This window comes from Marmota monax, unplaced genomic scaffold (genome assembly GCF_021218885.2).
Source record: "Marmota monax isolate L192 unplaced genomic scaffold, Marmota_monax_Labrador192_F-V1.1 WCK01_AAM20220418_F8-fsc00080, whole genome shotgun sequence".
NCBI classification, from domain to species: domain Eukaryota; kingdom Metazoa; phylum Chordata; class Mammalia; order Rodentia; family Sciuridae; genus Marmota; species Marmota monax.
The window spans coordinates 1,659,420-1,685,493 of NW_026694750.1; the positions used below are offsets into that span (position 1 = coordinate 1,659,420).

The 26,074-nt window shown below is 43.1% G+C and overlaps 1 protein-coding gene across 1 annotated transcript in view; it reads right to left on the bottom strand.

Moving 5' to 3' along the window:
- Positions 1–26,074, bottom strand: part of Pex14 (peroxisomal biogenesis factor 14) — a 138,920-nt gene that overhangs the window by 16,217 nt on the left and 96,629 nt on the right. The window contains exon 4 of the mRNA XM_046424788.2: positions 12,882–13,010. Within this exon, the coding sequence (XP_046280744.1) occupies positions 12,882–13,010 (129 nt within the window). The remainder of the gene's footprint in view (positions 1–12,881; positions 13,011–26,074) is intronic.

The following is a 26,074-nucleotide window of genomic DNA, read 5'->3' on the forward strand; positions in this document are numbered from 1 at the left end:
GAGGAAAGACCTGGATGGAAATGACTCTTACCCATTGTGTGGCTTCCAAGGGCAACAGACCAGGGCCACTGCAAATTACTCTGGTGGCCCCAAACCAGCTCACACCCCAGCCCAGCACCTGGATTCCTGTCCCTGCGCACTCTGGGGCCAGTATTTCCCAAGTCCAGTGCAGACCCTGCACAGAAGCCAAACCAAGGACTCCTGGGACAGCAGACTCTTCTGTCGCCCTGCTCCCAAAAGTCCAAGGGCATAATCTAGGGTCAGTCACTCTTCTGCTCCAGTTGGGAAGGAAGAGAAGTGGATTGAGTGAGTCCAGCATGCGCATGTATGTACGTGTATTACTGAGGACTGAACCCAGGGGTGCTTCTGCACTGAGCTACATCCCCATTCCCTACCCCACCCCTTTGTTTTTGAGACAGGGTCTCACTTAGTTGCTGAGGTTTACTTTAAACTTATGATCTTCCTGCCTCAGCCTTCCAAGCTGCTGGGATTACAGGTGTGTGCCACCGTGCCGGGCATAAATGAGCTTTTTAAAAGCTTCAGAGTCTCAGGCCTGATGTTGGCCAATCAGGCAGACCATGCAGAAAAGGGGTAAGAACCTGGGGTCAGAGGGCCCAGTGCCAATTCTCCAGCCAGATGGTTCCCTGATGTTTTTTTCTGCTTATGAAGCACAGACCACTTGACTGAAGGTGGCAGAGCTTTGCCAACCATGAAGAACCCAGGAACAATGACATCTCCTGTGTCTGCAGTGCTTCCCCTGAGGGCTCGATCAGCTGATGGGTAGAATGGCACAGCTCCTCTCCAATACCACTTCCTTGGTGTTTTCATGAAGGACAACGGACAGTCGACTCTGGTACCAAACGCTATCCTACACAGCAGAGAGTCACACCATGGGCTGCAACAAGATCAGGGGACAAAGTGCTGCGGGAAAGGGGCCTTCCTTCAATTTCCAGGGACTCCACGAAGCACCTTGAGCCCTGGCGGTCTCCATGGAGGTCTGCCCACCCCGAGGCTCAGGTTAGGTGGCCATGATGGTCAGTAGCTGTGTCAGGGGCAGGGGAGCTGCACCTCCGCTCCGTAACTATTCACTGGGGTGTATCAAAACCGACATGGCTCAATTTCTTTAACTATATCTCTTATCAATCAAAAAATTCTCATTAGCAGGGGAGACCTGACAAAATCAGCAAGAACACACTTGTGGGACAGGAACAATGCATCCAACGCAGCAGCACTGCGATGGCTGTTTTCTTTTCTTTCTTTTTTTTTTTAGTTGTAGATGGACACAATACTTTCATTTTACTTATTTATTTTTATGTGGTTCTGAGGATCAAACCCAGTGCTTCACACTTGTTAGGCAAGTGCTCTACCACTGAGCTACAACCCCAGCCCTATCTGGCTGATTTCTAACAAAGAGGTCAAGGTATTCTATGGGGAAAGGATAATCTCTGCAATAATTATGCTGAAACAACTGGCTATTCAGAGGGAAAAAAAATGAACCTTGATCCTCACAAATTAAATACAAAAATTAACACAAGATAGATCACACATGTAAACAAAAATCGAAAACTATAAAGATTCTATAAGAGGGCTGGGGTTATGGCTCAGCAGTAGAGTGCTCGCCTAGCACTGTTTGAGGCCCTGGGTTCGATCCTCAGCAGCACATAAAAAAAAATAAATAAAATAAAGGTACTGTGTATAACTACAAGTAAAAAAATAAACATTTTTTAAAAAAGATTCTATAAGAAAATACAGAAGGAAATCTTTGTAATCTTAGAGCAGGCAGATATCTTAAAATACAAAAAGCATGAACCATAAAAGGAAAAATGATAAAATAAACATCACTTAGATTTACAACTTTTGAAAATCAAAAGACACTGTCAAGACAATTAAAAGACAAGTCATAGAAAATATCTACCAAACATACCTGATAAAGGACTTATAAACTATAATATATAAAAAGTTCTGATAATTCAACAATAAAAAACAAGTTTTTTTTTTTGTTGTTGTTTAATGGGCAAAAGATTGTAAGAGACTTCACAAAGGATATAAAAATGACCAGTAAGAAAATGAAATATGCTTGACATCATTAGTCATTAGGGAAATGCAAATTAAAAGTACACTAAGGTTGTTTTACATACACGTTAGAATGCCTAAACTTCAAAACCAATGACCCCAGACTCTGGAAAGGATGGAGCAACTGATGCCGTCACATATTGCTGATAGGAATGCAAACCGGGACAGCCATTGGGAAAACAGTTTGACAGTTTCTTATAAAGTTAAATACAAACCTAACATGTGGCTAAGCCAGTCCACTCCTGGGTACTTACCCAAGAGAAAGGAAAGCAGATGTGCTCAAAGACTTGTACTCCAGTGTTCCCAGCAGCTTCCCCATGACAGCCGTCAGCTGGGAACAACCCAGATGACCACCAACTGATCAACAGACAAACCACCTGGCCAGCTGGTTGACTCCCACCTCGGCTTGCTTTTACATGGCCCTGAGCTAAGAAAGGACTGTAAGGAGAGGAGGAGGAAGAGGAAGGAGAGGAGGGAGAGAAGAGAAAGAGGAGGAAGAAGAAGAGGAGAATACGTGACACACACACATGTGGCTCATGACGTCTGGCCTGTTTGAAGAAAAAGTTTGCTGACCCCTGGATACAACTCAGCAATAAAAAGGAATGAACTATACACATATAAGTAGTTCATTCAACAGGGATCACGCTCAAAAACATCATGCTAAGAAACCAAACACAAAAGACTCCACGCTGGATGATTCCACCTGTATGAAGTTTGTAAAAAGGCAGAACCACAGCGACAGAGGCACAGGCTGAGTTAACAGAACCAGGGGTGGAGTGAAGGGCCTGAGATAAGGGGCACAAAGAAACTTTCCAGGGTAGTAGAAGTTTTCTACATTGTTATTTCGGGCTGATTATGTCAATTAAATGAAGTACAACTCATCCGTACAACTTATCAAATTATACATTTGAAATTGATGAATCTTATTTATGTAAGTTGAACTTCAAAAAAGCTGATTAGAGATAGGCATGTTGCTACACATCTGTGATACCTGCTGCTCAGGAGGCTGAGGCAGGAGATTTCCAAGTTCAAGGACAGCCTTAGCAACTTAGTGAGGACCTACCTGTCTCAAAATGAAAAATAAGAAGGGCTGGTGATGTAGCTCAGAGTCAAAATATCCTTTGTTTCCCAAGTACCTCCCCTTTGTCCCCATACACAGACAAACTATCAGGAAAAAAAAAAATCAAAGATCCAGAAATATAAACACTACTACATTCAGCAATTCCACTCCTAGACATCTACCCAGAAGGAAAGAACACATTTGCGCACACGAGACTTGCATACCAATGTTCTTAGTAGAGTTATCAGTGTTAGCCAAAACAGGAGACAGGGCTGGGTGTGGCTTAGGGTAGAGCACTAGCCTGGCATGGCTTGGCAAGGCCTGGCTCCATGCCCAGCTCCAGAATAAAAACAGAACAAACAGGAGCTGACCTATCTAGAGAACAGACAAGCAAAATGATGTGTGTCCCCACATGGAGTGCCATTCAGCAGTAATAGGAACAAAGTGCAGATCCTGCTATGACAAGGATGAACCCCAAATTCTTACATTAAGAAGCCAAAAACTTGGGGCTGGGGCTCAGCGGTAGAGCACTTGCCTGGCATGTGTGAGGCACTGGGTTCAATTCTCAACACCCCATATAGATAAATAAAATAAAGGTCTATCAACGACTAAAAAAAAAGAAGCCAAAAACTTATAATGACTCCATTTACCTGAAATGCCCAGAGAAGGTAACTTACTAGTGATGTGAAGTAGATTAGAGGTCACCTGAGGCTCAAGGCAGGAACAATATTAATAGTGGGCCAGAAGGATCTTGGGGGGTGAAAGTGCTCTAAAACTGATTTATAGTAATGGTGCGCCATTCACTAAAGTTACTAAGAATCACTGAATTGTATACTTGAAATAAATGCATTTCAAGATATGTAAAATATACTTCAATAGCTTTATTTAAAAAAAAGTAAGGCCGGGGATGTAGCTTAGTTGTTTTATTTAGCATGAAACGAGGCCCTGGGTTCAATCCCTCTATTGGGGGCGGGTAGTTTTAAAAAAGAGAAGTCTAGAAACAGACCCACGTATCTATGGTCAACTGACGTTTCATAAGAGACAAGTAACAGCTGTGCGTAATGCCGTGCATGGTAACAGTATACTCCTGTAATCCCAGCTGTTCTGGAGATTGAGGCAGGAGGATTCCAAGTTTAAGGCCAGCCTGGGCAATTTAGTGAGACATTGTCTCAAAATAAAACTTAGAAAGGCTGGAGGTGGAGCTCAGTGGTAGAGCACTTACCTAGCAACATGCAGGCCCTGGGATCAACCCCAGCACCACGCCACCATACACACCCAGAGAGACACAAGTAACTCAGTAGGGTCATCTTTTGAACATAAGATGCTGACTGACTGAGCAGGACAGCCATACAAAGTGTCACCTCACATCATACAGAAAAAGAAACAGAACGAAGCACAGACCTAAAGAACTGATGCTGCAGGAGCACCTGTCTAGGCCCGGGGTTATATCTCCAGCACCACAAAAACAAACAAACAAACAAGCAAACAAAACCAACTAACACTGTGAAACTTCTCCGCAGAAGAAAGCACAAGACAAAGTCTTTCCAACCTTGGGACAGGCAAAGGTTTCTTAAGACACAAAAACCATGATGTAAAAGGAAGGCAGCAGGGAGGGGTAAAGGTATGGCATCAAAAACAGAATCTTGCTGGGCATGGTGGCACACACCTATACTCTCAGCAGCTTGGAAGGCTGAGGCAGGAGGATCTCAGAGTTCAAGGCCAGCCTTAACAATTTAACAAGGCCCTATCTCAAAAATAAAAAGGGCTGGAGATGTGGCTTGGTGGTTAAGTGCTCCAGATTCAATCTCTGGTACCAAGAAATAATAATAATAAAATAAATACATTTTTTGTTGTTGTTTTTTAAAAGGCAACGTTAAAAAACAAAAAGGTACCCACCACCGCCCCCACCACCTCAAAGTCAAAGCCCACAAGGTAGGCTGCAGGTCGACTGGAATCACTCATAATACACCTCTGGCTGAGGAACTGAAACAGAACATAAAGGACTTTTCTAGTTCGATAAGACAAAAATAAGGGGGAAATGACTAGAACAGACTCTTTACAAATGATACACAAGTGGGCAAGAGAACACCAAGATGTTCCACTGACCAGTCACCACAGAAGGCAAACCAAACCACCAAGGACACCACAACACACACCACTCAACTGCTGCAATCAGAAAGACAGGCAATCAACCATGGGGAGGAGAGAGGAACGAGAACTCGAAGGGCAGGTGGGAGGGTAAACTGGTACAACCACTCTGGAAAACAGCTGAGTTGTTTCTTCTGTCACTAGCCACACACCTAACACATAAACCAGTAATTCTACCCCGAGACATTCATCCAAGAGAAATAAAGACTTGTACACGAATGTTCACAGAAGTTTTATTCACAATAGCTCAAAACTGAAACTAACCCAAGGTCCATCAACTGGTGAGTGGATAAACAAAGGGTGGTGCACTGGCACAGTGGAGCCTCCATAGCATAAAAGAAGGGCCTTCTCATGTGCACAGCAACGGATGAACCTCAACGCCATCACACTGGTAAAAGAAACCAGACACAAGAGTGCACGCCATGGGGTTCCACTTACATCAAACTCTGGGGACAAGAGATCTAACAGGTAGTGAGAGTAGGGCTGCCCCAGAGGAGTGGACTCACGGGAAATGGGGCACATGGAAACTTTGGGCACACTGGAAATGCTCTCCAATGCTGTGAGGGTTGCATGGGTATGTACACCTGTCAAAACTCAAATGATATAATTAAGATGGGCATGCTTTATGTAAATTACACCTCAACAAAGCTTATTTTAAAAAATTAAAAGTCTGTTCAGAATTTTTTAAAAAATAAAGAGCTCAAAGAAGTCAGCAGTGATGGAGAACAATGGCCTGCAGTGTGGGTGTTAAGGTCTCTTTCTGCTCAGCAAGCAGCTGAGACCAAAGGAAAGGGCAAGACCCGAGTACTCTAATGCACCTTTTAAAAATATACCTGTGAGGGGCTGAGGCTGTGGCTCAGCGGTAGGGCGCTCACCTAGCATGTGCAAGACGCTGGGGCCAATCATCAGCACCACATAAAAATAAATAAAAATAAAGGTAGTGTGTCCAACTACGACTTAAAAAAATATATTAAAAAAATATATACCTGTGATACTTGACTCATACCAAAAAAAAATGGCATTCATGTAAGTTATAAAGGATAATAAAATTAGCAATCGTGAACCTGCCTAATTTACCAGCTAAAACTTTCTAAACACCACTGCAGCTAGCCATGCGATTCTTCCAGCCCAGAGGTCACCATTACCCTGACTTGGTGTTTAACTGAACTCAAACTTCCTATGGGACATGAAAACTGAACACCTGCCTTTCTCGGCCTCTCATGTAGACACGCATGGCCAGGAGACTGTGTCAGCCAGGGGGAGAAAGTGGAAGTGACGAGGGCAGTTTCCAGGAGGAATCTAGAAGGTGGCTTGCCCTTTTCCTTCTTTCTGCCTGTTCTTGTTGAGTGTTCAGCAGGGGATAGCTGGAGCTGGAGCAGTGAGGCTGGACCACAAGATTACTGCCAGGCAGCTGCTGGGGACATAGCAGGGCTGGAGGAGTACGGAGCTCAGTGGTAGAATGCCTGCCTAGCACGTGAGGCCCTGGTCAGCCTTCGCACTGGGGTTGGGGTACAGAGCAGGGGAGAGCCAGGTCTCTGAGGACTGAAGCACCTCCCTCCATGGCAGCCCAGAAGGCCTGCCTTTATGTAACACAAAATTTTCTTCCATTTTCTTAGATGCAGTCCTGACTCTTAAGCCCCATTTGAGTCCTGCCTCCTCCAGAAAGCCTTCCCTAAGACTACCATTCTGGGGTCTGCTTTATTCCTAATTCTGTCATGGAATTCTCTCAATAGTCCCCCCATAAAAGAAGGCCTCTGCCCTTCCCCAAGCATTGGGATTCCCTCTCCGTCAAACAGTGACCTCCCAAAGGTGAGGCAGGCCTGTCCTTACTTCTTCCCAGCCTGCCCAGAACAGCCCACATGAGCTAAGCACACAGAAGTTCTCACCGATGGGCTGCCCGGGCAGCTGGCCCAAGCTCCTGCTATTACAGGGCAGCCTTTCAATTCTCAAACACATTTCTATCACCACTGATACATTCAATAAGCATTTCTAGAACACCTGCTAAGTCGGAGCCTCAGGCCACTAGATTAAAAAATAAATAAATAAAAGCCTCAGAATTGGGGCTGGGGATGTGGCTCAAGCTGTAGCGCGCTCGACTGGCATGCGTGCAGCCCAGGTTCGATCCTCAGCACCACATACAAACAAAGATGTTGTGTCCGCCAAAAACTAAAATAAATAAATAAATATTAAAAAAAAAAAAAAAAAAAAAAAAAAAAGCCTCAGAATTGTCAGTTTAGTAAGAAAGACACTGAAATAAACATTGAAGTGAGTGTGGTGGGACACAGCGGGCTGAGCAGGCCAGGGGGCACTTCTATACTATACTGGTCACAACAGGGCATTGGAAAGATGCCCTGGAGGAGTCAACAACTGACCTGGGACTTCAGAGAACAGCAGTGAGCTCTGGGCAAAGATGGGGAGGAAGGCAACGCTGACTCAGATTGGCGTGCCCCCAGGTGTCTGCCAGATAATACAAATAATTTTAGTACCAGTCTAATATGGTCAACATGGACAGCTTCAAAAATAATCAGACAATGCAGCTGTAAGTCAAACATCACTGCGCTTTTGGCTGGCTGTCAGGTAGGGGCGTGCTACCCCCAGCCCCCTGCCGTACCCCCTGACCAGCAGCTCAGAACCACCCAGGGCTTCTTAAAGTCATCACATACCTTCGTGCCCATGTGCTCCTGTCCACCCTGCCTCGTCACTGAGTCAGTCATCCCCAGCCAGTTAGACATCTGCTCTCTGAAGCTGCCCTTTCCCTCTTCTGTACCACCTCCTCCCCTGGGCCTGTCTCACAGGCACCTCAGTTCTTGCTTAACACTTTTCCCACCAGAACAACTGCAGAGAGAGCCTTGTGTTACAGTTTGGATAGTCCCCCACGCCCCTGCAGTACTGGGGACCCCACATATGCGAGGCAAGGTCTCTATCACTGAGCTACATCCCTAGCTCTGTAGTTTGGATTTGGCATGAACCACAAAGGCCCATGATCTAGAGGTTAGATCCCTAGGAAGGTAATGGAACCTTTAGGAGATGGGGCCTGACGCGAGGTCTTCAGGCCACTGTGGGTGTACTCTGAAGGAATAGTAGGACCCCAGCCCCTTCTTTTCTCTTCTTTGCTCCCTAGTCATAATGTGAGCAGTTTGGCTCATCATGTACTCCTGCCATTGCTATCTGGCACCCCACCCAGAGGTCCAAAATCAAAAGGGCCACACAATCATCAATTAGAACTCCCAAAGCTGTTAGCTAAAATAAACCTTTTCTATTTATAAACTGATTATCTTGGGTATTATGGCTAACATACCTAGTTGATCTGTTCATCCTGGAGTCCAGCATAGTGCCTGGCACACAGTAGTCATTAAATAATAAATGCTTGCTCATGAAATAAGATCATCAGCCAGGCACAGTGGCACATGCCTGCAATCACAGTAACTCGGTAGCCTGAGGCAAGAGGATCTTGAGTTCAAGACCAGCCTCAGTAACCAATAGCAACTTGGCGAGACCCTGACTCAAAATAAAATAAAAGCGCTGGGGATGTAACTCAGTGGTTGAGCGCCCCTAGGTTCAATCCCCAGTACCAAAAATAAAAATAAAATTAAAGGAAAAGAAATAAGATAATCAGAGTTGAGTATTTTGTTACTAAATGGGGCTAAAAAAAAGAAGAAAATAGGGAAAGCACTTCCTCTCATCTCAGGATTTCTAATCAAATAGTTCCAAGCCTTTTACCAGTCTCAGACATTTACATCCTATTTTAACAAGAGGCAACTGAAGCTACAGGTGAGTCTTCGAAGGGGACTAAAATTGCTTATCAAAGACAGTGGGGGAAAAATATTCAAGACTGAGAAAAAATTATGGCCCTACAAAATTTATACGGGTCCTGCTTATATCTCAAAGCTGCTTGTTCCTCGTCTGTCTGGGATGAAAGAAGACAAAGCAGCTGGGTACAAATCACCCAGCTGGCAGCTAACAGGACCCTGTGTTCAGGACCATGCCGGCTGCACGCATGTGCATGCACTGGCTCCCAACTCAAAGTCCAACAAAAAGGATCCAAAGTGAGGAACAGAGAATGTCAACCCCCAACCCCCTTCGATCGCAGTTCCACTTTCCTGAGCTCTACCTGACTTTCTCTTAACCCATTTTTTCCCAATCATTCCAGATGGAAACACCTATGAAAACTTAAACTGGGGGACCAATATGGGGACTTCGAAATAATATTTTAATATTTATTATGTTCACAGAATTGAAAACTTGGGAGTTAATGGGTTAAGCCCTGAGAACACTGGTTTATTCTCACACCAGGTGACACAACATTCCCCTGGGTGTCAACCTCCTGCCACTTTCACAAAGCCTCCCTGACTCTCTAGCCCACGTTAATTTTTCTTTTTTGTAATCTTGTGGAATTTCTTGTCTATGTAATTAATTTTGGCATTAAGTCCCTGTTTTATATTATTATCTTTTTCTTAAGAGTTTATCTTTCCCTGAAAAGCGTATAAAAAAAGGGGCTGGGGTTGTGGCTCAAGTAGTGGAGTGCTCGCCTAGCATGTGTGAGGCACTGGGTTTGATCCTCAGCACCACATAAAATAAAGATATTGTATCCACCTAAAACTAAGAAACAAATACTTAAAAAAAAGAGCCAATAAGATTTTTAAAAATCATGTTTTGAATCTCTCACCTGATATAGTACTAATCACCAAGTAGGTGCTAAATAAATACTGAGGAGTTGAACTGGTACGTTCCTGGTACATCTCCATGTTCTCTTTGCTGAACCTGGCATTTACTAACAACTCAAGGTCAAGCACATTCACCAAAGAGCAGAGATATCAAAAGAGGCACCCATCAGCACATCTGCCACTGAGTAGGCAGGCCAGCAGGTCCAGAGGTAAAGATCTGTGAGCACTGAACCCTGGGGTGGTCTCAAATCTGACACATGAGCATTTGGGGCTGGGTCCAGGGAATCCCACTTCATAGACTGAGACTCAAGAGATAGAATGTCCTTAAAAAGCCACAAAATGGAAAGGAGAGGGCTGCCAGGGATCTAGACATAAAATCGGAAGGAACACACATGAACGGAGGCCATAAATCCCTCCAGGATGCAGACAATGCCTCAGTGATAAGCATGCAGATTGCACACCTAGTTCAGAAACTCCCCTGAGTTTGCTTGTAATTAAGGGGGTTAGAAAGGTAAAAAAAATATATAAACCCAATTAATCATTTAAATATTTAAAGTCAGATTTTTTCCTCACTCCAGGATTAGTATATTTCATAACGCCAGCCGTCGACAGCCCTGGTTTTTACTGGGGTTCATTTTAGAGCATGTTTAAACTAGTCAGATTGAGTGATGCTTCCAGCAACTAATCGCATGTCAAATAAAAGATATTTTATGTAATAAATTACCGCTACAAGTAATTCAAATGTCATTTATCAGTTTTATTATCAGTCAGGCAAAGTCTTGTTTCTCTATATTAATCAAAATCAAGCTTTTTTTTTTCCCCCTGAGCAGTTTTGACACCTCTTGGCAAAAGTACAGAAGTGAAGAGGCAGAGTCACCCCGAGAGCTGTAAGGAGCAATGTTAACGGTATAAGAAGAATGAAGCTCAATGGTGACAACTAAAAACTTCAGGTATTTAAAATTACCATTACCATTGTTTTTATACTAGTGTCAAAGCAGGAAGAAGTCTGTCTCTGAGAAGATGTATTTTATTTTTAGGGCTAGGAGACTCAAAAATACTTTCACCTAAATACCTGAGCGTGTAATGCATTTTCTCAGAGCAATCTGGACATGAGAACAATTTAAATGACTGAACTGCCCGCTATCTGCCCCACTCTTTTGCTCCTTTCAAAAAGACTAACAGTTTAACTCTTTGTGTCTCTGGAAAGCAGGCAACACATGCCACTTTAGGCCAACTCCATGACTAACCAGAACAGTTTGCTCTGAGCAAGAAGTTCTCAAATAGTCGAGAGACCTGTTTGGTATTAAGCCTTAGGAGGAAACAGCTGGAACAGAACAGATGTGCATCTCAGAAAATTCTGTACCCCAGCTGCCACTGCCTATCCTCAACAAATCCCATTAAACGGCTTGGCCGAGGGACTCAACTAAGGAAAAAGTGTGGAAACTTAGCCCTTGGCTAAAAAGAAACACGTAAAGTAAGTTTAGAACCTGAAGCAAATCACAGTGGACTGAAAGAATGCTGGCCAGAAAAGAGAGACGCATGCCATGGACAAGTGGCAGGTTCAGGACCCAGAAGCCCAAACTGGGGCTTGTGTGGAAGCTCTGTCCCTTGCGTCTCAGTCAGGACACCTGTAGGCTGTCTGGCAAGGCTCTGACTGCGAGACACTTGAGTGTATGTGCACAGGCCTCACCCACTCAGCCTTATCCAGAAAGCAGAGGAGGAGGCTATCTAAAGGAGATCTGGGACACCCAAAGTGGACTCTCACACAGTGCCAACCTGGAGGAGGGAAGACCCTGCTGGCTGTGTCAACCTGCCGCCATGAAGCCAGGTGAAAACTACGGTGAAGTGAGAGAAAGGAGGAGCTTCCAACTGTGTGTTCAGGCATCGAAATCAATCTTTTGTTTAAAAATACACCTTTTAAAATCTGGTACCTAACACTGTTTTTTTTTTAAATATTTATTTATTTTTTTCAGTTTTCGGCGGACACAACATCTTTGTTTGTATGTGGTGCTGAGGATCGAACCCGGGCCGCACACATGCCAGGCGAGCACGCTACCGCTTGAGCCACATCCCCAGCCCCCCTAACACTGTTTTATATCATTTTCTGAAAAACTAAAACTTCTGAGATAGACAATTAAAATGAAGACAATTATTTAAAAAGGCATTTTGGAAGATAATAGAGCTAATGCTAAGATACGTTAAAACAACAAATTGAGTGATTTTTCCACAGCTGTGGAGTCAATTTTAACCTTTTCAGACTTTTTTTGTGAGTGATTAAAGAACTGTATCTTTACTAGAATACATTGGTAGCTTTCATTTAAAAACAACAGAAACCTCCCCTGGGTTATGACATCATGTAATAATTAAAAGCAATGTTCAAAAGGAACCTTCACATTAAATCTGAAATTCTCTAACAGACTGCCACAACATGAATACACTTGGTAGAGTCAGGACAAGGGAGGGACTGGAGTGAACACTGGACTAAACCTATGAATGTTAACTTAAAAAAATAAATAAATAAAAGTAGGAGGTGAGTTCCTTCAGTGAGCAAAGACGAATGCACTGGCAAATGAGACCTTCACAGTGTGACCTGGGAAACAGCAATAGTCAAAAGCACTGTCAAAGAAGGATGGAAGCAGAGCCGATAACAGTGCGCAGTTCACTGCAGTAATCAAAACACTGGAAACAACACAGTTTATTTATTCTGGCCCCTCACCTCCTCTTCAACCTTTGCCACAAACCTAAAAGTCTATCTAAAAGAGCACTGGGGTTTGTCACTTTCTTTCGGAGACACCCAAGAGCTTTCTACTCAACCAGGGAGAAACCCAGCTTCTCTTGGTTTGTTTGCTGAATCTGGGAAACACAAAACACTGCTCTTTGGCCACAGCCCTGAGTCCCAGTCATGGTTAAAGAAGGAGCAGGAGCAGGTGACTTACTGTATGGCTGCGAAATGAGGTGAGGGGGCTGGACAGGAACCACCTGTGTGGCTGGGCCCAAGGACGAGGGCTCATCCGCAGCAGTGCCTGACTGCTGGAAAGCCAGATCAATCTCTTCATCGGTCAGCCCTGGGGAGAAGAGCACAGAACAGCAGGTGAGTGAGGACCTTTGGGTCAGTGTCCACGGCTGCAACAAAATCTGTCTTGAGAAAAGGCCCCCGTGGCCAGAGTGCCTTGCTCCTACTACCAAGTTGCCTTCCCGATTTCGGATTCTCCAGAACCTCTCTCAGTTGCAATTTAACCTTAAGCGACAGAATATTAGCCTCAACACTGCTTCCAAATGTGGCTCATTCAATTTCCTTAATTTATCCTTGAGTTTATTGCTGCTTTTGAAGTCACTCCGTACTGCAATTCTCCATTCTTCCCCCGAAAACAGATACCATCAACTGCAAATGTGGCTCATTTTAATCTGTAATGGTGTTAAAAAAAGAGGGGAAAAAACTAACAATAATGCATGAAAACAGACAGGGAAACAAAAAACTAATTATTGGGTGAGACGACTAATTAGTCTAGATCGTTTCCGAAGACGGGAATAATTTGCTTTATTTTATGACAAATGCAGAAATAAAAAGAAAAATCAGGACTGACTGTGATTAGTATGAATGGGATATAGAATGTAAAGAAGAAAATAAAACAAGAAAACAGATCAAAACAAGGCCAGGCCCAAACTTTCAGATGATTATTGCTCTAGCCTGTCACAGGCTGCCTGGATCGCCTTTGGCTAGTTTTTCTTTTCCTTTTTTTTTTTTTTTTTTTTAAATTCTCCTAACACTCTAAACCACACTGCACTGGAACAGCAGGAAATAGCAGGGCGCCATCTGCAGTGGCTCTAACACGTGGAGAGGATTTACCCGTGGAGGGGTAAAAGGCAAGTGAGAACCCACGAAGACCCCGTGTGTTTCCAGTGGGGGTTGACAGGTCTGAGACTGACTGGTGATGCTGACCCTAGGCTGGAGGATGAGGGTGCCAACCAACCCACAGAACAGGAATGACATGTGGTGCCCAGAACAACTCTCCCACAGGGCCCACCTGGGAAGTACTGAACCACAGTGGGGGGAAAGCAGGTGGGAGGTCACTGCTAGTCTGCAGACCACTTGGGCCAGCCTGTGCTGTTCCGGGAATCCCACTATTCAGGCGAGCCGCAGCACAGAGCTTTTAAACCAGAGCCGAGAGTTTTTCCACATCTGGTCAGCAGCTCTCCATTAGAGAGCCCACAGCATGGTACACCTGCCCCTGGGGGTAGATGAAGTATGAGGCGGTTCTGAGGATCAGCATCTTCAAAGCGTGGTGCCTGGCACACTGTGCCTCGGGGCTAATAGACGGTGCACATTAGTGCTTTTGACTGCAGCTCTGCCCTGCACCACGTTGGTGTGTGCCGGCTGCAGCCATTCCTCAAACTCCTCAGGCCCTCCCACAATCGGTCAAGGGAGTGCCCGTGCTGTCTGGAATGGCCCAGGACCATTTTTTTCTTTTCTCTGCACTGAGTGGATGAGGTCTGTCTCCATTTAAAACAGCTGCTCTTCCCCTCTTTCCACACACAGCTAGTAAGGAGCAGAGAAGGCCCCCCTGCAGGAAACCTGATGTGCTATTGGGTGGCCCCTGACAGCACTTGCTCTCCCCAGATTAAGAGAAAGATGACAAAGCTCCAAGAGTACCACTCACTGGCGCTTACCACCTTCCCAGTACAAGAGGCTAGAGCTGAACGCACTGGGGCCAGATGGGCCTTGGTCCTCCCTGCCTCCCCAGCTGGCTGCAAAGGGGCTAATTTTCCCATCATTTCTCTTCCCAAGCAGACCAAGGACAAGACAGACGGACAAGCCAGGCAAGAGTAGAGGACCTTCTTCTCCAGAGCTTTGCCTTTCAGCCTCTCACAGCATAACGACTGCAGATCGTGCTTCCGAAATAGGAAGGGCACCCCTCTCCAAGTGCTGGGAAGGGAGACATTGTTTTAACCAGTTCATAATCGGCCACTAGAGAAGAAAGCAGCATCTGCGACATCAGCACAGTCTGCTGGTCACTGGCACACTATGGAATTCTGTAAACCTGGTGGCTGGTGTGCCTTGTCAGCCGCTGGTTGCAAACGAGGATAATTTTCCCAAAAGGAGCATTCGGTTGCTTTCTCATTTTCCCTTTTGGCTCTTTCAAATATAAACAAGTACGATAATGTTTAACGCTGGGGAAATATACAGTAAGTCACAGGCTGTGCCGTGGCCCTGGGAGCTGGAGCTGGTTAAAAGCACAGGACTCCCTGCCCATTGCTCTGCCCTCTGGCCCTGAGCTTTTGCGAAGCCTATTTTCCTAATAAAACATGTTCCTTGCGTTATCACAGTCCAGTCCACCAAGGAGGCTGAGGTTTAAAGGGCATCAGCACTTCCTTCCAAGCTCTTGTTTTTCAGAAACCTTATCATTTGATGCTCTAAATTTACATGGGCTGCAATTCTGATATCCCTATTTCTCCGAGAGTCAGGGCTCTGATTTCGTTATAATAAATGAGTCATTTTTCCTCTTTTAAAAAATAAGCATTTTAACAAGCTCACTGGATAATATAATTTCAGAGCTGGAGCATTATTCCAGCCACTGCTCTCTCTAGGGATAAAAATCCAAGGTCCAAAGAAGGTGGAAACTGCCCCACATCATACTTGTCCTAGAAAATGATAATGCTAGTACCAACCCCCAGATGTCCATCTCCAACCCTGTTACAAAAAATCAGGTGACCATCCAGAAGTTATGTTTTAAGTCTTCAGTCTGTTAAAGAGGGTCAGAGGAGGATTCCACTTGTCACCACCCTAGGGACCCCCACCTACAAGTGAGAGCCAATAAATAGTTCAGGGGCTACACTGAAACAACTCAGAAACTTAATTTTGGGGTTCTATTTGCAAATGACACCCCGGGCAACTTTATGAACGACAGAGTGGAAAAGGCAGAGCGTCCTCGTCCTTGATGTGTTCTAAGACCCAAACCCTAAATCCAATCCAGGCACCATTCACAAACTGGTGCCTCTGATTCCAAGTGCCCTCTTCCTCTTGAGTGTCCTCAATGTAGACAGGACTGGCCAGCGTCAAGACTATTTATAGGACTCAGGTAGTTCATCTGGGACTTACAGAGACAGTGGGGACACTCACCTTTCCCCACATCACAACTAGTTACCTACCCGGTCACGTGGTACACAGAGGACCCCACTTTTTGGAATAAGATGCTACCAAAGGACCAAGTGCCCTAGTCCCATCTTTCCCACCCATCTCTGCAGAGATAAACAGTGCAGATCTTTGATTGAGACCTTGCAGAATCCAAAAGGTTAAAAGGAATAATAAAGGAAACTGCCAATTGTAAGTGAATTATATTTGGCTCTGAAAGCTGAGGCACAAGCTATATTATAAAAGGCATCTCTTTGCGTTGTTTACCATCACCCTGACTAATGCAGACTTTTTTTTGTTTTGTTTTAAATAATCTCATGCAAATTAGACACACACACTTCCTTCCAGTTGATTGCTATCTGCAAGGAATAATCTAACCACAGAGGGACTGAGCAATGTCTGAGGAGCAGAGCAGAGAGACGGGAGCAAAGGATTTCACTGTCCAGTGGCATGTAAACCTCCTCCCCTCCCCATCTGCTTAAGACTTCCTTTAGCTGCTGCCTTTGGAAGAATTAGTCCATTTTGATAAAGCCTAAAATGTTCTCTTAGTTGAGGTGTCAACTTGCATTATCTGATACCACTAGCACTTAGCATTTAGATGGTCTTCCAGTAACTTCCCTTCTGCCACTCCATGATTTTCAAGAGCTACCACCTCCCAACACAATCTGTAGTGATGACAATTAAAATATATTATTGATAGAGAATAGCACTAAGAAAGTCCTGCTCAGTTATTCCACTCACTTACTAGCATTAGCTAAGAGGAGGAGGAAGGGACAAGGGAGCAGGAAAAGCAGGATGCTGGGCTTTGACTCTGAGAGGCAGAGAGTGCCACCTCACCTGCCAGCACCACAGCTGCCTGATCTGCAAAACAGAGAGCTAGTTCACTTTCAGGATGCGGGAAGTACCCACGCACTCCGCCAGGGTGGACGTCCTGCTCCCTCAGTCCTCTACACTCTACTTCCAAAAATGTCCAGAGAAGTTAGTTCCCTTCACCAGATGTCTGCGGTCCCCGTGCAGACACTCAGCCAAGGATTCCTTCTCCAACACTTTCTTCAGGGTGGGCTGCTTTTGAAAGAACAGAGCAAGTGGTGACATCCTATTGATTAATAATGTAGGCTTTCACTGCCATCTGAACCAAGTGCCTCAGGGTGGCCACACCTGCCTATTTTTATCCCCTAATATGTAAACAAATCTGTTTTCTTTTTCTAAAGGTTTCTGTTCAAGTGAAAACAAAACCAAAGGGATGGAGGTGAGCTGCACCCTCCTGGGAGGAGCTTGATGCCCCCACGACTCAGGCCAAACCAGACACCAGAAGGGGCAGTCTTCTTTTACTGTAGGATAGGCTGCACAAGGGCTTCTCAGAACAAGTAACTTCAACACTGTCCTCAATGACTGCTGGGCACTGCCTAGGCCGGGCCCTATGCAGGTGAAGCAAAAAGACAGATGACAGAAGATAGCAGCGTCCTCTGCATCTTTCAGGTCCAACACCAGGTGAGAAAAGGTTTGGAAATGTGCAAAGTAATGAACGCCTGGCAGTAGCCTCCAGCCCAGGCTGAGCTCATAATAAAACTGTGGAGGATCTGGCTGAGACAAGGGCACAGGCCCCAAAGCCACAGCAAAGGACGGGAAACTCGGCCACTGTCCTCTTGTCCACTCCCTCCATTTCTAGGACTTGGGCAATGCATCTGGGACTCACAAAGGTTGAGCAGAGGGGTCACCTCTCTTAGAACACAACTAGTCACCTGCCCCAGCACTCTCTGGGAGGACAGAAGGCAGAGAAGACAGCTGGCTGAAAACACTCCCCAAATTAAAAGAAACATCAACTCTCCCAGAAGAGGTTTGGGGAGGGGAAAGGGAAAAAGTATTTTTATTTTATTTTATTAACATTTTGTTGGAACAGTAGAGTACAATAAGGACTCTCAGAGCCTCTAAAAGTCGTTGGATGACCTGTAGACCCCTATTTCCCAGTGCCTTGTATAAAATTGAATTTTTTAAACATAAATTACACGTAATGACGACACTGTAAAAACTAACAGTAATGGAAAGCTGTGCTGTATTTCATTAGCCTGTATTATTCCGTGCCACCTGATCCAGCCGGGCCTTGTTTATGAGTTAGTGTGCTAGCAGATGCCGATGGAAGCATTTGCTTCGACCTTGCTCTTCTCATTGGGGCATGAAATTACGACGGCAGCACCTTGATATTACAGCCATAAATACAGTAAACTGCAAATTTAAGCCAACGGCTCCTATTGTCTCTGAACATAAAGCTGATCGGTATTTATTTAAAAGGAGAACAAAAAAAATATTATATATCACCTTGTTTATGGGGCTGCCCCCACCCACTTTCTTATTCCTTGCCCCAACCTCCCCCAACCTGTCTAATTCACTTGGCTAAAATATTAAGCAAAAATGCCAAATGCTTTCTTCTCTACTGATTAACTATTCTCAAGCAGCAAAAACAGTTTTTGAGAAAACTAGTTCTAAATATCATTAGCCTGAAAGAGTTTTTATACAAACTGATCTGATGGGGAGGGGGCTGGTTCCCACCATCTGGATATTCGTATATAATTCACAAACAGGAGGGAGACTTTCTGGCTACTTAAATGAAGACGTTCAAACAACAGGAGAAAAAGTTGCTGATAATGCCCTGAAACTGAATGTCCTCTCAGTATCCTTCCAAGAATCATTAGGTAGAAACGCTATTTCAAAAAGCAGCAAAACACTGCCTCCTGCCACCTAAGGAAAGAAAGATATCTACCCGAGAATAGAATTCTCATCCCAGCACAGAACACTGGGGGCCTCTCATTAAAACTTGCACCAACCCCATCTTTATCCCTGTAACCATAAAGACAGCATATCCTTTAAATACATTATATGTGGAAGAAAAATAAACACAAAGACAAAAGGACACTGGATATCACCCAGCCACGTCTCCTAGTATAAATCACCAAGTAAAAAGCCAATGTACAATGTGTCTCACTGCCAGCTTAAAGAAAGACTGAGGGACCTGGCAGGTTCGCTGCACTCGCTGTCTAGAGAAGGCAGGTCTACTTCCTCGTGTCCAGGAAGAGGGTCTCTGCTCTCCAAGGCAGAGGGGATGTGAAAACCCAGCCACCTCCAAGTTCGAAGGTTAGTGGTGAAAACTAGAACGTCAGCAAGCAAGCGCCAAAGTCACTACTAATGGAGCACCTAGGAGGACCATTTTAGCAAGTCTGAACTAAATGCAAGTTTGGGGTAGCAGTTTTAATTCCCAAAGCAGACAGATTGGAGGGTCACAGGGCCCGGTGCCCAGTAGTACCAGTGACATGGCCAAATGAACCAAGATCAAAGTTTCTGTACATTTGCTTTTGACAGGTTATTCCACAAGGCAGACTCACTTCCCTGGAGCCCTAAATCATATCAGACACACCAGGCACTGAGCTTAGCTCCTTCCACATAAGGAGGAAACTTTCCTATAAAATTTATTGAGCTTCTCTGGGGAGTAGTATAACTGGTGAACAAGACAGAAGTGAGCCACCCCTCTGTGTAACACAGATTGAGATCTCTCATGAAAGACTGGGAGGGGTTCCAATCAGCATCCGTGATGTCTATTTTTAAATCTATACAGCCTCGAGATTTTTTTCCTTCTTTTAATTCCTCTGCTAAATTAGAAATAAAAACAAAGAAGGGTTACTTTGGATATTTTATCATCAATTCCAGAGGATAAGGATTGTTGCCTTCTGAAACAGTAGTCTAACCCAGCAGGTCTTCAGCAACAGGCCCTTCCCATAGTACGCTGAACAATTCCCCAGGAAGCAACTGTGTCCTTAGAGAGAATGGCAATCAGGAAGCACTGCTGGGCGCATGCCAAAGGCCAGGTGAGCCCAGTGCAAGTTTGAGCAAGTATGGAAAAGTCAAACTGATAAATGATAAACACTTTTAACCCCACCTGTCCTGTTTCAGAAGGGACAGTGAAGGTTATTTTGGGAAAAAATAAAATGAACAAAAAAACCTCTTTGCTTTGACAACCAAGTTTATGTGGTCTATTCCCTACTGCTCCCCCCACCCCTTGTTTTACAGATCAAGAGAAAAAGACCTGAGAGGGGAGGAGATTTGCCCCCAGCCCAGAATTGCTCCAGAAGTAGAACTGAATGTTCCACCCAGAGCCTCTGTATTGCACCAGGGCGGGCAGAAGCAGCCTGGTAAGCCTGTGCCCTCTGCCACCTGACATAGCCAGCACACTGCCAATAAGCAGTCTTAGAATGAATCTCCCAAAGAGAAGAAAAACTAAAAGAATAGATGAGATAAGAGAAATGAGATAATGAGTACATGGGACTTTCAGGTTGATCAATGAATACTAAGTTATAGTTAGATAGGGTTAAGAAGTTCTGGTGTTGCACAGTACTGTGACTAAACATAACAATCATGCACTGTATATTTCAACAAGCTAGAAGGATTTTGAATGTTTGCACCATAAAGAAATGATAAGTGAGAAGATAGATACATCATCCTGATTTGGAGGTTATATAATGTGCACACGTGTCAAAACATCACATGGTACCCCATAAATATGTACTTTTTTAAAAAAAATGTGCAATTTGTATCAGCTTAAAATTTTTAAAATAAAATGTACAAATTTTTTTAAAGAATGCATATGTATCTATATAAATGCCTATTTAGTTGCATACATTCATGAAGTAAAAAGAGAATACATAAGAAACTGGTAACTGTGATGATATTACGAGAGGGAATAAGTAACTAGGACATACTGAAGGCAGACTGTTTACTGTATATTCCTAGTGAATTCTGTTCTCTGTGAATAAGTTTGATTCAAAAGGAAACACTACATTTACTTTTAAGAACAAAGAAAATATTAGGGGGGACTCACAAAAACCTTGTTCCTGAACAAAATCACTTAGAATGATTATCCCCATTTTCTGGGAGAGAAAAACCAAGGCAGAAAAGTCATGGAGTGGTGTCCAGGAGCTTGGACTAGAACGACACATTTCTAGTTCCTTGGTTAATCCATTGTGGCTACAACAGCAGCAGTCAAGTACAAGGTGGCTTTTTTCCCAATGTGTTTTCAAAAGGCAGACATCTGTTCTATTTTGACACATCCTGGCTGCCCAAATGTTTCTTTCAGCTCTAAATATTTGCTTCATCAATGAAATGTTTCCATCGCTGCAACAAAACAAACATTTGCTTTGGGGTAGGAAGGATGGCCATACGCTGTTTCATTATGTTCCTTGAAACAGCCCGATCTGGGAAGCAACTCCACTGTGGGACACAAATCAAGATGGAGATTTCTGTTCCTCAAAGAAAATCTTGTCACAAGACTTCATTGCACCAGGACAAACTCTCCAGTCACTCAGCAGAATGCTACAAATGCTCCTTCAGGGTTTTCTTTTACATCTTGAATCTTAAATCCAAGATCAGAACGTTTATTTAGTATCTGGCATTCAATTTACTTGCTAAAGTTTTAAACTGCCATGCAGCTATCAGGTTTTTTAAAAATCCCCACATTAATCTGATACTAACACATTACAACATGCCATATCCTAATGGGTCAATACATAAATTATTTTGTCACCTACCTATCTGCATAGTTCAAATGAATTTGGTATTGGTTGCTATCATCAGTATTGTAGAATAAACACATAGCACTCAATCAAATCCATATACATGTGAGTACTTACTTACATACACAAGGTGAGAGAGCCAAGATCTCACTTTTCCCAGCTTATTAAGTGAGAGCCTCCCTGAGGCCCCTTCTCCCTAATTTCTTTGTTGAAAGAGTATGTTATTTATTTGCACATAATATATAGACCTATCATCTAAAGTATAGCTGGGGCCCCTGTCTCTAAACAACAACAAAACCTAGTTGGGGAAGTAGCTCTGTGGGAGAATGATTGTCTACCATGAGCCAGGCTGTAGGTTTGGTCTCTAGCACTGGTGGGGGGGAAAAATTAAAATATATGTTTCCACAGATACCTCTATCTACTGGTAATAAATATAATCCATGTCAATTGCAGAAAACATGGAAAATAAAGAAAAGCATACAGAAAACAAACCAAAAAAATCATGCATATCATCTCTCTCTACCCAGAAATGTATTTAATCCCACTGCCAAGGGTGTTTTAGGAGCTTTTTATATTTTTAACTCTTTGAATTCCACATTAATCCTGTGCAGTGCCCAATTTAGGGTTTCATGCCCAGCATGTGGTACTTCTGGGAACTGTGCAGGGCCTAACCTATGGCACTCAAGTGGCAGCAGAACCCCCATAAAAAGAGTGGCTTACTCCTTTCATTTACAGGGGAGGAGTCGAGGCTCACAGGCATTAACCAGCCCACCTGAGCTCCCACTGCTGGTGGACTGAGGGCAGGGCTGGAACTCAAGCCCAGGCTCCTCACCACCACTCTATACAGCACAAGGGGAAAATATTCCACCTCTTGTTCAAGCCAAAAGGGAACACTGACTTCCCTACTCCTAGTATATAGTGTAGATGCATTGGTGAATTTACTAAGATGGAAATTTTTTCAAATTTAAAACTTTTTACATGAAAAGGCCCAATGCTAGTGAAGGTGCATGAAAGAGCAAACTGAAAAACTTCTGGAAGATAATGAGGTACTCCAGTTTAAGAGTTTAGTTTACCCTCTAACTCAATACACTTTCACGAAATAATAGTGTAGTGCTAAGACTTTTGGACAAAGATGGTTCATCACCATATTTTAAATAGCAAAAAAAAAAAAAAAAATTAAATGTCCAAAGAGGAATGATTAAGCAAATTGTGATACATTTTAATAATGTAGTATTATTCAAATGTTCACATTCATATGAACAATTTCTGATATGGGAAAATGCTTTTGATACATTAAGACATAAAAAGCACATGTTATATTCATAGCATGATCTCAATTATATTTTTTAAGAAAGAACAAAGAAGAGCAACAGAGTTACATCATTTTTAACTTAATCTGAAGGGCTGGGGGCGTAGCTCATTGGTAGAGTACCTGCCTAGCATCCTAGCATGAACCAGACCCTGGATTCAATTCCAAATGGCACTGTGCACAAAAAATAAATAAAAATAAAAAAGGAGAAGGGAAATGACCCTGTAAACAGTGGGGGAGGTCCCACCATTTCATTTCATCCCACAAATGCCCACTGTGTCTTCCACTGACCAGGAGGCACAGGCTTGAATTCATTCCCCTCATCCCTCATTTCTCCTGCTCTGCAGTTGGGGCACCTTGCCATGGCCTGCCTGTTTCCCCCAAACTTCTTGGCATCTATATGCAAAAGCCCACAATGTTGCCTGGTATTAAACCAAAGATCTGCTTCAATTTGGAAGAAATTGTGACTTTACAGAACTTTAATTAGAGATAATACTCCACTCGCCTGTTTAAGTTCTTTCTCAGGGATTTTTTTTTTTTTTTTACTGTTATTTTATAAATTAGTATGTAATAGGTATATTCCTATAATACCAATTCTAAAGATATGAAAGGATATGTGGTGGAATGCAGGCTTCTTTCCCACTCCTGCCACCTGGCCACCCAGTTACATCCTCCAGAAGTAACCACATATGCTCTGGTTTCCATGTAGAGCACATGTTTTGTATATGTGTGTGTATATAGATGTATATATTTTATACAAACCATAACATGCACCCAGCAGTTCTATTCATTTTGCTTTGTGTATGTTGAAGCTATGTTGTTAGGCATGTATTTACTTAGAAATGTTAAGTCTTCCTGATCAACTTTATTTTAAAAATACATTTTTTTTAAAATTTATTTTTTATGTGGTACTGAGGATAGAACCCAATGCCTCACAAGTGCTAGGCAACCACTCTACCACTAAGCCACAATCCCAGCCCGGCTTTTTTTTTTTTTTCCCCTCATTTCTTTTTGAAATTTCTTGATCTCTGATTCCACTTTTAAATCCACTTTGCCTAATATTAGGAGCAGATTTCTTTTGGTTAGTGTTTGCATGGTATATCTGTTTCCATCATTTTACTTTTAATCCTTATGCATCTTTAAAAATGTGTTTGATGTAAACAGTGTTGAATGGGGTTTGGGTTTTTTTTTTTTAATCTAATCTTTACAAACTTTGCTTTTATTTATTTATTTATTTACTTATTTATTTATTTATTTTAGTTTTGGCTACGTGTGTGTGTGCGTGCGCGCGCGCGCGCGTGTGTGTGTATAAATTGTAGATGGACAGCATGTTTAAAGCTCTCTTTTCTTGTCTTTTAAATTCAGCTTTTACTTCTATTGGCTTGTAATCTATAGTAGTTTCTGAGCGATTCCTCCAGTATCTTTTCTTTTCTAATTATTAGATAGCTTGGGGGAGATACTTTGCTCTCTGATCTCTTCAAATTTCCACTCTCTAATTTTGCATTCACCAGTGGACCTTGCCTGCAATAATTACTGAGTGTCTGCCTAATGGGGATCCTCAATTTTTTTTTTTTTTGAGAGTAAAGGCATCCTAGACTAAAAAGTTTAAGAACCAATGCCTGAGTTATCACAATATATGCATGACAATTTTCTTATAAATGAGAAATTTTGCCACTTTCCCAACAATCCTAGCACTTAGAACACTTTCCCTCCATTCTTCCTTTTGTGTATTCACATGAATGTTAACCACAATGTATGCTAAAATCCTCAGACAGACATCTATTTCACACAGCCAATATTCATTTATATGCATCCTTTTCTTTGCTCTTCACACCTCCCTGTGTTTCCATGCAGAATCATTTTCTTTATGCCTAAAAACTCCTTTAGTATTTCTTTCAGTGCAGGTGAATTCTAATTTTGTTTGTGTGCAAATGTCTGTATTTCCTTAACTTAAAAAAAAAATGTTCTGGGGCTGAGGATGTGGCTCAAGCGGTAACGCGCTCGCCTGACACGCAAGGGGTGCTGGGTTCGATCCTCGGCAACACATAAAAATAAAATAAAGATGTTGTGTCCACCAAAAACTGAAAAATAAATTATTTAAAGAAAACCTCTCTCTCTCCCCTTCCTCCCTCCCTCTCTCTCTCTCTCTTTAAAAAATATTCTAGCCAGGCATGGTGGCCCACACCTGTAATCCCAGCAGCTCAGGAGGCTGAGGCAGGAGGATCACTGAGTTCAAAGCCAGCCGCCTCAGCAAGGTCGAGTGCTAAGCAACTCAGTGAGACCCTGTCTCTAAATATAAAGTACAAAATAGGGCTGGGGATGTGGCTCAGTGGTTGAATGTCCCCGAATTCAATCCCGGGTACCAAAAACAAAAAAAGTTCTAGCTGTGCATGGTGGCACATGCCTGTAAATCCAGCAATTCAGAAGGCTGAGGCAGGAAGACGGCAAGTTCAAGGACAGCCTCAGCAACTTAGTGAGGCCCTAATCAGCTTAGTGAAACTGTGTCTCAAAATAAAAATAAAAAGGGATGGGGATGTGGCTCATTAGCTAAGCGCACTTGGGTTCAATCCCCTGTACCAAAAGAAAAACAAAAAGAAATTCTACTGTGAAATAATTTCAGAAAAGTTGCTACACAGTACAAAGAACTCCCACATAGCACTCAGATTCTTTAACTATTAAATTTATCATATTTGATTTTTTATTCTCTATCAATCTATATAATTATTGTCCCTGAACACAATTTCCCTTTCATCCTCAGTATTTTAGTATAAATTTTCTGAGTTGTGTGTTGGAGGGGAAGCTCATACTTATACACAATTATATAATTACCCAAATCAAGAAGTTAATACTGGGTTCTGGGCATAGTGGCTGGCTGGGGATATAGTTCAGTAGTAAAGCACCCCAGGATTCAATCCCCAGGAACAAAAACACGTTAATGCTGTCATATGTACACCTATAGTTAGTTTAGACCTCTCCTCTGAGCTAGGTTCATATTATTTACCTGCACATCTAATGCTTTAACTTTAATTTTAATGTATCTAACACTGAGTTCTTGATCTTGCCCCACCAAACTGACCTATTCCTAATTAATGGCAATTCCAAACTTTTAGTCAGGAAAGACTGAAAACCTTA